This window comes from Oryza glaberrima, chromosome 1 (assembly GCF_000147395.1).
Source record: "Oryza glaberrima chromosome 1, OglaRS2, whole genome shotgun sequence".
In the NCBI taxonomy this organism is placed as follows: domain Eukaryota; kingdom Viridiplantae; phylum Streptophyta; class Magnoliopsida; order Poales; family Poaceae; genus Oryza; species Oryza glaberrima.
This window is the reverse complement of record NC_068326.1, coordinates 26,115,506-26,132,060: the sequence shown is the minus strand read 5'-3', so window position 1 is coordinate 26,132,060 and position 16,555 is coordinate 26,115,506. Positions and strand designations below refer to the sequence as shown.

Below are 16,555 nucleotides of genomic sequence, written 5' to 3'. Positions count from 1 at the left end.
CTTTCGTAACTGCGTAGTGCTTACTACTCCAAATTTCCAGTAAGCTCGGGGCTTTCTACATACCCCTCCGTCGATTTCTATTTGGCATGTTTCAATTTCAATCCGTTTGATGTTTGATGTATTTTTAGACTGATGTATCTTTTGCCATTTTACTAAGCGATTTCCCTACATATTATGGCTGTGTTGTTGCCCCAGGTAGTTTCCTAACTCATCGATCTTGTTTTACACGCGCACGCTTTTCGAACTGCTAAACGTTTTTCAAAATGTTAAATGGTGCTTTTTTTGCAAAAAATTTCTATATGAAAGTTGCTTAAAAAAATCATATGGATCTATTTTTTTTAAAAAAAATAGCTAATACTTAATTAATCACGCGCTAATAGACTGTTCCGTTTTCCGTGCATGAAACTCGCTCCAGCGAACACAGCCATATATGCAGACATGCAGTTGGGCAATGTCTTTCCCTACAATGATACAATAGAAAAACAAATTAAATCAAACAAAAAAAATCTAACACATCAGATAAATCCGTTCGAAATAAATAGGGTATTGCTAGATTTTAAGCGAACTAAATTTGTAAAATTTAAATTTTTCTAAGTGAATTCTAATTTTGCACTTTGGACCATCTTTTATTATCTAATCTAAGTTTCACTTTAAATCATCTTTTTATTAACATTTGCTCTTCGTACTACGTTTTTCTTTTGTCTTCTTTTTTTACTGCTCTATTCATGAGTCCAACGATAACCGCGAGGACATCGTCACTGACTTAGGACCTGTTTATATCGCTTGGTAAGTTTTTTCACACTGTTACATCGAATGTTTAGACACATGCATGAAGTATTAAATATAGATAAAAAGAAAAACTAATAACACAGATTGCGTGTAAATTGTAAGACGAATCTTTTAAATCTAATTGCGCCATGATTTGACAATGTGATGCTACAGTAAACATTTGCTAATGATGGATTAATTAGGCTTAATAAATTCATCTTGCAGTTTACAGACGGATTCTGTAATTTATTTTGTTATTAGACCACGTTTAATACTTCAAATGTGTGTCTGTATATCTGATGTGACACGGCAAAAAATTTCACTCCTAGATCTAAACACAACCTTACTCATGTTGACAATCTCCCCAGTTTACACGCATGTCATATTTTTGCAGAGGGAGAAGTTGGAAGTACCTAGGAAAAAGTGTTAGGGTCTGTTTGGATAATGGAAAATGGGGGGTGGGATTAGGATTGGGAAATAAATGAAGGGTTATGATTAAATGAAAGAGGGGGAATGAATGGTTAGGATTTAAAGATGTTTTTTGGTGGGTGGGAAATTATTTAACATTTCCATTAGACAAACATCGCCTTGGGGTGGTCAAAATTACAACAAATTCAAAAATACCTAGTCTAAAATGAAATAATTGAATAAATGGATTGCCGAAAGTTAAATTTCGGTAATAAAAGATTGCCAAAGTGTAATTCACATCGTAAAATCACACTTTCCTAAGTCTAAATCTGTAGTACTACGTAAAGTAACAAAAAAAAAAAAAGTTGTACTCCGTATGGATTGTGTAATTTTACTTCTTTTGACTTTAATTTTGTTGTTATATATGACTTTTATCAGTTTGAATTTTTTTTCATGTATTTTTTTTTTCAAAAATTAAGAATCATAAATTTATTTCATTTAATTTTATAATTTTTGTATGGTTAAATATCTTGTTCAACCATTTATATGGGAAAAAAAGGAGAAGTAGTGAGATAATGGCATTTTGGTACTTTTGAAATATGCCAAGGATTTATAGATAGTCTCCGAGTGTGTGAGATAGTAGTCATATTCTTCTATTTCATTTTATCCACATAGTATATTTGTTTCCTTCCTTCTATTTATCATGAATTCGCAACTCTCAGGTTAATCCATTACTAAAGAGCTTATTCAACTTATTCATATAATTGTTTACTCCTACTTCAAAAAATACATTTATTCATTTTTAAGCTATTGGTTAAATTTATTTTCAAAAGTATTTGATTTATTCTTTTTCGAACGGTCAGGCCGTTGCCGACGTTTTATATTAAGAAGAAGGTGTTCCATTTTAAGGAGAAAACGGGACCAAACCTTACAGTGTTTAGTTAATTAGGAAAAACTGAGCAAAAACTACAACTACAACACCACATCAATAGCTAACCTAACTTACACTACCACGACGGAGCCCACCATAAGACATCGGTCAAGCTTGCCATAGAGGCGACACGGCAACCCACACATGTTATCATTGCCAAGCTTACCACCCAAGCGACACATCAGTTTCGACTTCATTGCAATGCTACCCCAACGCTAAATAAACAAACAAAAACGACACCCACGAAGGACATCAGCCTAAATTCCTACACACAGTTAGCATCAACAACCCTATAAGGAGATCGTGGTGTGTGTCATCGTTGCCAAGTTTCGTCGCACCCCTACAGCAAAGCAGCTCCGACTCTACCCAGTAGTAACCAAACAAGGATGATGAATACCTGCCACAAAGCTAGAAATGAAACCAAGGCGGCAAAGGCCTCGTCAAACACACTAGGCTTGTAGAGCTTCGAAGGCATTGCAGGAGTCCACCAATGGCTACCATTGCACGTGGAAGGTTCTTGGTGCTAAGAGAGGTCAACGCCAAAACGACACCTCCAAGGAGGGAAACGACGCCTAATGGTGCCGTCGTTGTCATACCGGCCCATGCCCTAGCAAGGCTTTCGCCAGTGATTCCTAATCAAATCCCTACACAACTGTCCTGCCCCAACGACCGTTGTTGGACCACCACGCTATCCCTTCAGCGCTCCTGTGCGTATAGTAAAGTAGATAATGGTATAATAAAGTAGATAATTCGAGACGATAGTTTGTCCAATTATCTAAATCGAAGCATGTGAACCTTATTCCAGCTTTTGCGTGATTGAACTCCGAAATTAGGCGAATCGTATTGATTTCAGATTTGACAGGCTAGCTCAAAGATGTTTATTAACGTGTACTTCTCGACGCTACTGTCAGCCGTTTGGGGTCGAGCTACAATTTGAGCAAAGGACACCACCGGCCTTTGTTGTTTAACTGACAGTATTAATACGAGTTATTTAATGCATAGATCAAGAGATTACAGGCCTCCCATAGTTCCATCGACAGTGATACTAACTATGAGTTAACAATTGAACCAGAAATAAGGGCCCTTTAAATCAAAAATTTATGTAAAAATTTCATAGGATTCTTTCTATATGATTTTTTTATTTGGCCCTTTAATTCAAAGGATTGAAGCTTTTCGAATCCTATAAAATTCATATGGTCATGGGTAGCACCTTAGGTCTTGGGTTTAACTCCTCATGGGAGCAAATTTCCTAGGATTTAACGGCATCGTGCTTTCAGTGGTAGGTCAATCTCCAGGATTTGTTGGCCAAGTCTTCGAAGATACTCATAGGGGTAGCGCTTACGTGCGTATGTTTAGGAGTGAATGTACGTGCGTTGTGAGTCTCTAGGTTATATTGCGTAATTCAAAAAAAAAAGGTAAAAATGGAGATTTTGTGGTAAATAACAGAAAATGATGTTCCCTGCCGATGTGACCAAAAATACACCCATCGACATTTCGATGCACCGATATGCTTGGTTTTAAGTTATTACAATAAATACACCTACTTAACACCCACTTACCAAGCTCATGCCATGTGAATGTGATTTACTTCTTTTGATAGAACACCTTTTCTGATTCTACATCTCTTGCAAATTACAATACTTAACATCCACAGATTTTTGTACAGTGTTATCTTCCTAAATCCTAATCGGTCATCTACTTCAACATCTACTCGTAAATCCTCTACTACTCCGTAGGCTGTAGAAGTTGAACCAATTACCCGGGCGGCCGGCACGTTCCCTAATCGCCCGATCTAAACAATACACAAAAAAGTCTCGACCCGTTTCGCCCCGACCGGTCGCCGCGCCACCACCCACTCCCCCTCAAACACCGGCGGTGGTCATGCCGCCTCCGCCTCCTCCTCCGCCGCCGCCGCCGCCGCCGTCTCCTCCTCGCCTTCCTCTCACCGCCCACCGCCTCCCTCTCCCGCCCGCGACCTCGCCCCCCGCCTCGCTCCTCCTCGCGCCGCGCCCTTCCCCCACCCGCGCGCTCGCGCTCCTCTTCCCGGACTCCTCCGCGCGCCTCCTCCCCTCCCTGCCGCCCGCCGCCTCGCTCCCCGCCACCGCCGTCCCCTCCCCGCTCGCCGCCGCCGCCTGCTTCGTGCTCCTGCTGCCCTCCTCCCACCTCCTCTTCCTCTCCGCGCACCCGTCCCCTTCCTCCCCCGCGGCCCACCTCCGCGCCTACTCCCTCGCCTCCGGCCGCTTCTCGCCCGCCCCGCTCTCCTTCAAGCGCCAGGCCTCCGCCTCGGGGCTGCCCCTGCACGGCCTCCCGTTCGGCCTCGGCGTCCGCCTCGCCGGCGGGGTCAACGCCGTGGCTCTGCTGTCCCTCTCCGCCGGGCAGATCTGGGTGCTAGCCCCAGGGATGGCTGCGGACGGGCGCACGGTGGAGCTGCACAAGTGCGCGGTCGTCGAGCTCGAGCCGTCGCGGCCGGTGTACGCCATGGAGGTTGCCATGGGGAGGCTGCTCCTCGGTGAGGCTGGTGGTTTGCGCGTGTTCCCGCTACAAGGCTTGATGAAGAGTGGGAAAGAGAGGCAGGTGAGGAAGGAGGGTGCGGGGGCAGCAGTAAGGAAGAGCCTGCACAAGAAGAATGGAATTCGGAATGGTTTTATTGTGCCAATTGGGCATGGCGGTAGCGAGGGAGGTGGCAAACGAGAAGCTGTTTCCACTCGTGAGTATCCTTAATTTTCCTTGAAGCTTTGATTCTAGTATTTGATTATCTTAGTGCTATAATGTGAAAAAGGTTGATCACTATCTTTGTGAATGACACCTAGGTTAGGTAGTATTTGATTGCACTTAGAAAAAGTGCAGGATATAAGGTAGCTCTAATCTTCTTATAGTGTTGTTGTTTTTGTTATGTCTGTGTCTAGGCAAAGCATTTGAGTGTTCACTTAGGGTCGCAATAGAGCAAGTGTAGTGTGGCGGAGGTACCGATAGAACAGGATATACCTTCAGTTGATTTGTGCAAAACTGATGATTTGATAAAATAATATTTGCCCCAACACAAGGAGCAAAGTTGGGAACTATTTTTCAATATAGTATATTTTTTCTTTGGTAAATCCCATGTACATGCCCTTTGTAGCAGAAAACTACGGGTTCACAAATTTCACATAACTACATGGAGCTTGATAGTACTATTAAGTATTAACACAAAAACACATTGTTTGATACAGGATTTGTGAAATTTGATATTTTCTGTATTATAACTCTCAAGTTTTTCTAACAATTATATAATACTTTCTCAGCCCCATTGGTGGTTTCATGAGCAAAATGTTTTTTTTTAAGAAACTGATAACAATTGTTTGGTGTACTACTTTGTATTTAAGGCTAATATTTGTAAAGGATGAATGGAGCTAAATAATTGTCTCTGCAACATGCTGATATTTTTTTTAACTCTAACATATCTGTTTGTTAAAGTCCACTTGGATTTTCTTTGCAACCTTGTAGTTCAAACTGCTACCTTATTCCTTATAATCATGATCTGTACAATTCTATCGATTGATCAGTAACTTTTGATGGAGTTAATGAGGAATAATGTTAGAATTTTCTTTCTGACTTTTGTGCTTTTAGCTACTTGTAGGTGCAGACATAAGTTGCATGGCCAATTACTAGGGACTGTAAAACTATAAATTTAACAAAGAGTGCATTATATATATTTTGTCTATGGTTAATTTTACAACAAAGCGAAGAAAGAGAACATGAAAAGAAGGGAAACCCAACTGTGTAAAAACCTGTGATCATGTTTTCTAACAACTAAAATCGCTGTTTATCAACCACTCACGACGACACCGAGATCTTCGACTTAGCTCCCACAGGTCCCAGGCTCGTCACCCCGGGAACTCGCAGCCCATCACAACTACTCATACTAGGAGCCACCTAGCTAGAATAGAAGGAAGAATCTCGTAAATCTAGACTATGATAGTGTACTCAACTTGCAGTTTTCCAACAGTATTAGCCATTTGTTAAACCGCCTTCATCAGAGGATGTTCTAGATTCGATCACACAACCCAATCATATCGCAATACATTATTCTGAGGTAATACTTACCAATCGATGTTTGGTTTCTTTCAGTTGTGTCAATTTACAGGCATGACTAAGAACAAACTTACAGTAGAATTGCTGCTATTTTTGGGATTAGTTGGTTAGTTTTTACTATGTGCATGTATAGGCTATTTGCTTGCACAGACTTTTCAGCTGCATTTCACTAAATCAACTAATATTAGTCCAAAATTACTCTTTCAGGTAAGCTGGCAACTTTGAGAGTAAAACAGACTTCAGGGAGCTATTTCTCTTTCTTTTCCTCATGTAGTTCTGAGGATCATCATAACTCACAAGGTGCCGTAGAAGTGAAAAATGTAGTGAAAGTTGTTTCAATCCGTCCTCTTTCCAAGGACAAGTTTTTGGTCCTTGATTCAGCTGGATTGTTACATGTATTCAGTCTTCAAAACAAAGAATTGCTCTCAGAAGCTACTAGCAAGAGATATAGTGGAAATCACACACACTGTTTGGATAATGCCATGAAAGTGCAGCTATTTGCTGTCTTTCCAAGTAGCTCTACAAGTGAGTTTTTCATCCTGGATTTGTTGTTTTTGCATCATGGTGGTTTACTTCATTAATAAATGTGTTCAGAGTGTTTGTGCAGAGACAGAAATCTTTTGGATTTCGGATGGTGGGCATTCCATACACATAATGTCAGCACTTGATGTTGAACCCCCCAACAGTGATAATGGAGGTGGTGATGGAGAAAGAGAATCAACAACCATTAAGCTCACAGGTTTGTGTCGTAGGTCCTTTTTTTTTTTGTACCTTAGGCCTTTATTTGTCCTACCTGCTATTTTCAATCATTTGATTATTAGCTCAACCACATCTTTAGAAACTGCTCAGATAGGCAAGTTTCTAGAAATTTCTAATTTATCATGTAGGTTTCATATTTTATTAATTGTTTTTTTAAAAAAAAATTATTGACCTGTTGTGTTACATTATAAAGTCATCCCAGGCCATTAAAAACTGAGTAGTGTTGCCTATTAAGTCATGCGTGTTGGTTAAGCTTTCCCCAGTTAGCATAGATGTGCATGTTTAACATCATCAGGCTTGCAAAGTAATTGTTTTAAAAAACCAGCATATTGTATGAAGCCCTCTTTTTCCCATTGACTAAGGTAGTGAGCTTGTTTGTTTGTTTTTATCAGGCCATGATCTATCATTTATGTTGTAACTCTCTTTCTGTCATGTTTTTTATCTTGTGTTTTCTTGCAGCTATTGAAGCAATCTTTACAAGTGAAAAGGTTCAGGACATTGTGCCTATCTCCAAGTATTCAGTCCTTATCCTTGGTCAAGGTAATATTCAATGATATCTTGAAGATTGACATTCTAGATTGCCATGAATCTGGATAGTTTGCTTATCTTCTTCTAAACCTCCTCCTAACATCATAAATATTGTGTTTGCAGGCAACATGTTTTTGTATGGAACTTCTTGAATTTTGTTGATTATATCATATATTCGGTAAATCTATCTGAAAAACTTGATGTCATTTTAGTCCCTTTTTGCTCTCATTGGTTTGCCTGCACCAACCCACACATTATCTTTGGTATCAGGTGGGAGATGTGAATGTTTGTCTAGATCATGAATTTGCAGTTTCGATGGGTTTTTGGCTGAAGACAGGGTGAGTTTGGTGACTACAAATTGCTTTCAATTATTTAACCACTTAGAGTACGATACTTATTTCTTAAATTCCCCCCTTCTCTTCCATGATGCAGTGTTGGAGATTTTGAAGAATGCAGTTGTTCACCTGTCTTTGAAGTCATGAGTATCATTAGTCTTTAATTTCAGTTGGCAGATGAAATACTCGAGACTTCAACAGCCAGCAAGAGTGGTGCAGGCCGTTCTCCATCTTGTCAACTGTCTAAAAGCAACATTACAAAACTATAGGTCTTTCAGCACAGTTCACAAGCCACAGCAACTTCTGAACAGGTGAAGCCAGATTATTCCCAGAATACAACCACCCAGTTGTTTTTGCATACACATTTTGCGTGCCAGGACAACTGCAGTTCTGGTTGCGATATCTGGAAGAAGATAAGGCTGCAATCCTATGCCCAGCTCAGCTGTTGTGGAACGTGGATCATCATCAAGTGGGTCGGTTATGAAGCTACAAGTTTGGTGCTCCACAAGGAGGTTGATCAGTTCAGAGACTGGACCTTGAGTCCATGGTGTCCTGGAGTTCAGCGAGTATTTTCGTTCCAAGTGCCAGGCCCCGAGGACTTCAGAAACCAATAATGTATTTGCCATGTTCAATGTCAGGTTTTCACAATGCGCACGCTAGTACGGTGTGAGCTTGCAAACATTTACCCGTTGTGCCTGTTTCTGAAATCAAAATCTAGTTATTTGCCCCGTTTGGAAAGTTTATTTGTTGGCTCATATTGCAGCAGAACCTTATTATTTGCTCGAAGTTGGATTTGGGACTTCACGTCTTCCATGGCCATAGAAATTGTAACGCTCCCTTTTAAATTGCTAGCTCCAGTGGCCTCATATTTCAGGTGGGATATCTTCTTCCAGCATCAGAACGTATTGTACCAATCATCTGCACGATCGCACATTCACAATGGACTAGAATGGCAGCAACCATCAACCCATCCTTTGTTCGCCCAGCCGTCAAATCTCATAGGCTGTTCACTCTGAATTCTGAAAACCTTACGACGGTTTGACAAAATTTCTCAAACAATCTAGTATATATATACTTAAGGTGGAATCTCCTCCCTACATCATCAGTAGATCATCCGAACTGTGCTGCAAGCCCGAAATGCATCCTAAGCTTACCACAGCTGACAAATCTCATAGGCTGTTTGTTCATTCTAATTCTGGATCCTGGAACCAGACGACTGTTTGACATATGGGTCCCCATGGATTGCTTACGACTTATTATAAGCCGTAATGCCTTATTAGCAATTAAAAAAATAATATGTGAGTAAAACTTTTGTATTTATGTTCTTAGAGACTTAAAGGCCAAAGCTGAAAAATAATACGTTGAATAAACATCAAAATCAAATTCAAAATTAAGTTTTAAAATTTAAATTTTAGCTTTGGCTTATAAAAGGCAAAGGAAACAATGAAGCCCATGGCCCGTTAGGAGTACTATGCTTTCCTTCTCACGCCGCGCGAGAGAGGGGAAAAGCCAGGGAAGATGGTGGCCATGGCCGGCGGCGACGGCGCGGGGCGGCGTTTTTCGCCGTCGTGAGGTGCTGCTTTGTCGGCTTCTCTCCGCAAGACGCTCCCGGCCCGCATCCGCGCCGCTCCGCAGATCAGCGGGCGCATCGGCAATGCCTGTGACGGGGGCTGCTACCCCGAGTAAGGGCTAGGTATTTGGTCGCCGAGAATGCTTCCTTGCCTTGATCAGTAACTAGGGGACTGGGATTCGGGAATGCTGGTAGGTACGTTCTTCGCCTCCTCCCGGGCTTGCTTTTTGTGGAGAATTTCCCTAATCTAGTATTCTAGTGATAATATGCTTTAAACTGTACATCAGTACATGTTGTCCTAAAGTTCATATTACTTCCTGCATCTAGAACACCCTATTCTAAAGTGATGGATGGTTCAAGTATTTCCCTCTTAGATAATCATGATTTGCTACCTTAAGTTGTGCGTGGCCTGTTTTTATCTCAGAGCTAATCTCGCACGGCAAGACCTGATTGAACGCATAGGCATTAGCTATTTATTTCCTTCCTTTCGAGTAGTACCACAGTAGTTCAGCTTCTGAAAGAAAAGAAAAGAAGCTGCAAATAGGCTGGGCACTACTAGCTTTATCACAGAATGTATGAATTTTCTTTCTTGATGAAAAATGAAAGCAGTACTTGTCCTCTGTTTAAAAAAAGTTAGCATTATGCCGTTTTGATTATTTCATGATAAGGTTAACGTTCTGTATGTTTCAAGGAGAAATTCATGTCTCATAGTATTGGTGATTCTTCTTTTCAGTTGCTGCTCAAAGTAATACCAGAATATGTTGTCAGTGATATTGTGACATGTTTTTTCAAATAGTAAGACTTGAGCTCTACTCATCAGTTCATCAAGGAAAGATGGGACTATGAAGACTACTCTAAGCAGGTAAAAGTAAGGCTGTGTTTAGATCCAGAGGTGAAAAGTTTTGGCGTGTCACATCGGATATACGGACACACATTTGAAGTATTAAACGTAGACTAATAACAAAACAAATTACAGATTATGTCTGTAAGATGCGAGACGATTTTTTTAAGCCTAATTAATCAGCCATTAGAAAATGTTTACTGTAGCACCACATGTAGCAATAGACTTAAAAGATTTGTCTCGCAATTTACACGCAATCTGTGTAATTAGTTTTTTTGTCTATATTTAATACTCCATGTATGTGTCCAAACATTCGATGTGACAGGGTGAAAAGTTTTTTGTGTGGGAACTAACAGGGCCTAAGCCAAAATTCAAAAGCTACCTAGCTTTGCTCCGTGGCATAACCTGACCCTGTATGCGAAAGCATTTATATGTCACCTTTTGCTAGTTGATTAGTTGATCAGAGCATTTTTGCTGCAAACCATCTTCTCAAGCCTTCAACAGAGCCTCAACCTCCTCCTGCACTATCCATAGTTCCGCAGTGATTTGCATTTAATGAAAAGATATGTCTATTCCTCTCTTTTGATTCATTACAAGCGTGTGGCTCAGATTTGCAATTTGCAACTGATACTACTTACATAAAGCCTTTTATATGGACTTGTCAATTGTAAAAACCTATTATAATTCCTCAGAGTTCTTTTCTTCTGAACCATTTTGATTAGTTTCCAGATGCACTAAAGAGGGTATTTCAGGATATTTCACCAGGTGAGCTCCATTGCTTCCACAGAGAGTAGTAATTTGACTTGATCTTGTTTAATTTGATAACTACTTCATTCATTGGAACTCTGTCATCAGGTGCATCTCTTGAGCAAAGCAAGCCCAACTCAATTATGGATGCTAGACAGATATTCAAGATGATTGAATCCTCAGATAGCTTACTCGAATCCTCAGTACCACCCGTATGACCATCTTGTTGTAGACTACAGTCGGCGACATTTGAGAGCTCATATGGGAATGCTTGACTAATCCATTGCCTGAAGGTCAACTCACTGACGAACATTGGATCAGTTGGTTTTTTCCTTGTGAAGACTTCGAGGAGGACAATTCCGTAACTGTATACGTCACTTCTGCGTGATGCTTTTCCTGTTGATCCTAACTCTGTTTGCACCATGTCAAAAGAGAACTGGTCAGCTTAAGTTAGATGAAACAAGAATACAGATTGTACAGACTTTACAAGGGTTATCACCTGGTGCCATGTATCCTACAGTGCCTGGCATACTCGTTAATGTGATAGAGTTGTCATCTCCAAACAGCAACTTGGAAATTCCGAAGTCGGCAACATGTGCAACCATATCATTGTCAAGCAAAATATTGCTTGGCTTTAAATCAAAATGCAGGACAACCTCAAAGTGATGGTGGTGTAGATACTCCATTGCCATCGCAACATCCAGCATGACACTGAGCCTTTGGATGAAACTGAGGTGCAGCCCATCATTTGAGTACAACCAATTATCCAAACTTCCATTGGGCATATACTCAAGAACTAGTGCTTTGAAGTCAAGATTAGAGCAAGTGCTAACAATCCTCACCAAGTTGCGGTGACGAGCCATTCGTAACACGCGGCATTCTGTGTCAAAGCTTTTGGAAGCTACTTCCTGTTGCATGTTTAGGACCTTTATTGCGACAATGGACTCATCATCTAGCTGGCCTTTGAAGACTTTACCAAAGCTTCCACTCCCTAGCAGGTTATCATCACTGAAGTTTCTTGTTGCACGGACAAGTTCATGGTATGAGATTAACTGGTAATTCAGCAAGTCTGCATCTGAGGGTAGTGGCATCTTTCCTTGCTTATTCATTTTCCTTCTTACCAACATACACAAGCAAAATGCTAAAATAAAAAATGCCACAACTGCAGGTAATATGAATTTTAGTAGCCGTTGTATTGACCTTGAGTGAGTTTTGCTCTGGCATGATTCTATTCCTTGGCTCGGAAGGCCACATAGTGCCTTGTTTCCCATCAATGACTTGACAGTGATGTTTGAGAACACACCTCCTTCTGGTATCTGACCCTCCAGTCTATTGAAAGATAGGTTCAAATTGGCAAGATAAGTGAGATTGGCCAAGGACTTTGGGATGACACCCGAAAGCACATTGGAGGAAAGGTCTAACTCCTCAATACTTAGTAACTTGCCAACTGAATCTGGTATTGAACCTTGGAGTAGATTACTGGATAGATTCATATAGATCATCATCTGGAGTTCACCAAAAGAAAATGGTATATCACCTGATAGCTGGTTTCTTGATAGATCCATCTTAGTAATTGCTGTCAGTTTTCCAACATCAGCAGGTAGAGAACCACTCAAAGAGTTCTGTGATAAATCAAGCTCAATAAGTTTCTGAAGATGCCACAAACTAATTGGTATTGTTGAAGACAACGAGTTTTGGGACAATACCACAACTTGTAACTGGTTTAGGCTACCGATGGTACTTGGAATAGGACCGACAAGTTGATTGTTAGCAAGATTCAGCTTAACTAGACTTGTTAATCCAGTGATTTCTACTGGGATGGTGCCAGACAAGGTGTTGTTGGAGAGATTGAGTTCTTGGAGGTTGTTCATTGATGTGATCTGCGTGGGGATCATCCCGCTTAGCTGGTTTCCTCTGAGAGATAGCATCAGTAGGTTGGTAAGCTTAGCCAATGTACTGGGGATGCTTCCAGTGATCCTATTGTTGTCTGCTACAAAAATTCGATCAGTGTGCTAAGGTTTCCAACACAGGGTAGTAAACTCCCTTCAAATCTATTGTATGACATGCCAATTGTGTTCAGATTACTGCAATTTGATAATGCAGCTAGGAATTCAAGGTTCCCACTGAGCTGGTTCCCATCAACATAGATGTCACGAAGATTCCACAAGTTCCCAAATGACATTGGCACTGATCCAGTTAATCCGTTTACGAACAAATCTATTGTGGTGAGGTCAGAGAGATTGCCTATAGATTCGGGAATGGTACCTGTTATTTGGTTGTTTGCAAAGCTTATATACCTGAGGTTTCTCAGCTGTCCAAACTCTGGTGGTATTTCTCCCTCTAGATTGTTCTCGCTAAGGTCCAAAGCAAGCAGCCCAGTATGATTGCTCAGTTCAACTGGGATCTTTCCAGTGAGCTCGTTGGTTGACAAGTAAATTGCAGTGAGGTTTGGCATTGTCGCCAGCCATGATGGCACAGAACCTGTGAAATTATTTACAGCTAGGGAGAACAAATCAAGGTTTTGACATTTGGAAGGGCCCGATGGGATAGGTCCATCGAACCAATTTTCACCGAGAGACAAAAATTCCAACAGAGGGAGGTGAAAGCTCTCGTTTCCAGGAATCGGACCTCTGAGATTGTTCCGTGTGACAGCTATGGCTTGCAGGTAGGACATATTGAAGATAGCAGCAGGCATGGAGCCTGAGAGGATTATTTTCTAGGACTAGCATCTCCAGCTTCGACAATGATCCAACGCTACCAGGAATTGCTCCTGTTAGCCTATTTGACCCGAGTTGTATCCTACTCAGGTTGGGTGTGTTATTGAACAGGCCTTGTGGTATTGGTCCGCTCAAGTCGTTATCTGACAATCTTAATATCTGAAGATTGTGAAGATTTGCCAACTCTTGTGGAATCCCCCCAAAGAATTTGTTGCTATTAAGATAAAGAGACTCGAGCCTCGTGAGGTTGCCAAGGATGGAGGGGATGGTACCTGACAGGCTGTTGTATGAAAGAACAAGAGTTTGCAGTCGGGGCAGCCTACCGAGCTCAGTTGGCAGAGGTCCGATGAGGCTGGTGTTGCTGAGTACAAGGCTGGAGAGGAAGGAGAGGTTGCCAATCTGCGGGCTGATGGTTCCTTCAAGTGCCATGTCTTCAAACTCAAGCCCAGTGACCCACTTCCCGCTGCTGTCGCATGAGACCCCAATCCATGAGCAGAAGGGTGCACTGGCAGTCCAATTGCTGGCAAGGATGCCATTAGGGTCCTTGACTTGCTCCTTGAAGTCGAGCAGTGCAGCGAGGTCTGTGTTGTTGGATGGAGGGGTGAGTGAAGTGGCGCATGGTGCCAATAGGATGAGGAGCACCATGCTGATGCAGAGAAGAGCCATGGTAGTGAAGGAATGAAGGTTGATGATGAGGATACACAATTACGCATGAGCAGTGTGCTGGTTCTATTGGTGGTTTTATTGGAAGTGTGGCCGTGTGGGATGTGCAATTGACATGTGCATTGTGTTGAATGGTCAAAAAGTTGTTTTTTTTTGGTGGAAATATGTGTGAAAGGAAGAAAGCGTTTTAGACTTTTTCGTTTGAAAACAAACTTTCATTTTTCAGAGCTGGTTGTACACTGCAGTTTCTTGGTACACTTCAAAGTTTCAAAATAGAAAGAAGGAAAAAAATGAATTCCTTCCAAGAAACAACCTCTTCCAGAAGTCAAGGAGCAAAGCTGTAGGAGTATGTCATTTCCGTCATTGATAGCTTCGTTTTTTTTCTGTTCTGTTTTTAATAATAGATTAAAACCCGGTCTCTACACCAACATGGGTGTACACAGCCAACTTTGATGCTTCATGCTTGGCGCCAGTACTTATGTTTGTTTGATTTTCCAAGAATAAAACATCTGGTTTAATTTTTTTTTCAGAAAATCACTTAAATAGTCGTTCAACGCTAGCTAGATTTTTTTAAAATAAAAACTGGGAGATAATCTAACTTCAAGTATATTTTTTTGAAAGCAAACTCCAAGTATATTCATATGGAAGTTAGGAAAATGTTTAACAGACGTTTCAAAAAAAAAAATGTATAACAGTGGCAAATAAGATCACTAAGCTACTTACTTTCTGGAATTTTTCAGCAAGAAAATAGCTACTATTCAAGTGCGTTAAGAGGTTCACTAAAATAGTGAATTTCTTCGCTAGAGCTACTGATATGAAAGAGGGGAAAGCTGCATGACTCATGGCTGCGGCAGAGAACTGAACTAGCTGCTGTTGTTTCAGGTATATTAGAACTGTGAAATGGTGAATCGCTTCTCTGGTTCTTTTTTTTTTTTTAAGAACGACTGCAGAAGATTTGCCGGAATTTTAATTAAAAGGGAAAAAAAAATCAAAAGTTTACAATCCCAGAAAAAGATGAAGGACCGGCATTCAACAGAGACCAAGGAGGTCTAAAAGCCGATCTTTGAAGGTCTAGGTCCTGCATGACAAGATAATAGCCACCTCGTTCGCTGTACAAGAACAGTTTTTGAAAATTCCCTTGTTTCTTTCTAGCCAAATATTCCACCAAGTAGTTAACAGAGCTCCTCTAACATCCTGCTTTTGATTTGTTATGCTGTCTCGATTGACTTATCCCACCAAGAAGAAATGTCCCCCGGCTGAATGGATGGAACTGACAATGTTTGCCAAGTGTGAATCAAAGTCCAAACTTCTCTGGCAAAAACACAGTCACAAAACTGATGATTTGTGTCCTCAAACGCACACGTGCAAAGGCAATATATCCAATTGCACGGCCAATGTCTCCTTAGCAGGTTTTGAGCTGTTAATGTTTTGTGATGGAGAATGAGCCAGCCAAAGGAACGCATTTTCGGTTCGGCAGGAAACTTCCCACAATTTTTGACAATTTGACCCTTTACAAAAACTAATTTTACAAATGAATCGTGGCCAAAACTTATTTCAAAAATGACCATTTTGTTCAGTGCCAATCGTATGGCGTTGAACTTAGATACCTTAGTGCCAAATAGCACGGTGCTGAATGCATGTTGGCACGCCGACTCAGCCTCCCATCCACGGTGACACGACATTCAGCGCCAGTTGACGTAACGCTGAGGTGTCTAAGTTTAGTGCCATACGATTTGGCGCTGAACAAAAGGGTCATTTCTGAAATAAGTTTTAGTCGCGGATTATTTGTAAAATTAGTTTTTGCAAAGGGTCAAATTGTCAAAATTTGTGGGAAACTTCCATGGGGATTCAAAACAAAGACGAGAGAAAGAACCTGCAAATTGATATGAGTAAGCAGATTTACTAGAGTAACAACCCGATGAATTCCAGTTCCAGGAAATATCATCAGCACTTTGAGATGGCTGAAAATCTTGAATCATGCCTCCCAGACGCACAATCAGATCTCTTTCACTGTCATGAATTGTCTGAATGAGACGATCCTGTTGTTTGACGAGAATTCCACCTGGATGCATCTTTGCTTTCGTTTTGCTAAGCGGAAACAGAGAGGGGCAATGTCTTTGGGACAACAACCATTTAGCCAGTGGTCACGCCAGAAACTTGTTTTTGCCCCATCCCCTACCATGATCGTTGTTGCTGCTTGAAATAGCCTCTTATCAG

At 41.1% G+C, this 16,555-nt stretch overlaps 1 protein-coding gene and 1 pseudogene across 2 annotated transcripts; one reads left to right on the top strand and one right to left on the bottom strand.

The window, feature by feature from the left end:
* The first annotated feature begins 3,891 nt into the window (after positions 1-3,891).
* On the top strand, positions 3,892-8,586 carry LOC127760231 (uncharacterized). 2 transcript variants are annotated; one of them, XM_052284457.1, is made up of 7 exons: positions 3,896-4,814; positions 6,386-6,703; positions 6,786-6,917; positions 7,397-7,477; positions 7,589-7,643; positions 7,736-7,803; positions 7,898-8,586. In XM_052284457.1, the coding sequence occupies exons 1-5, from the start codon at positions 3,989-3,991 to the stop codon at positions 7,615-7,617; spliced, it is 1,386 nt and encodes a 461-aa protein (XP_052140417.1). In that variant the 5' UTR covers positions 3,896-3,988; the 3' UTR covers positions 7,618-7,643; positions 7,736-7,803; positions 7,898-8,586. The 2 variants fall into 2 exon arrangements, with proteins under 2 accessions (XP_052140424.1, XP_052140417.1); XM_052284464.1 differs by lacking the exons at positions 7,589-7,643; positions 7,736-7,803; positions 7,898-8,586 and having other exon boundaries at positions 3,892-4,814; positions 6,773-6,917.
* Positions 8,587-9,868: 1,282 nt separating this feature from the next.
* On the bottom strand, positions 9,869-14,341 carry LOC127785151 (probable LRR receptor-like serine/threonine-protein kinase At3g47570; annotated as a pseudogene).
* Between the last annotated feature and the right edge of the window lie 2,214 nt (positions 14,342-16,555).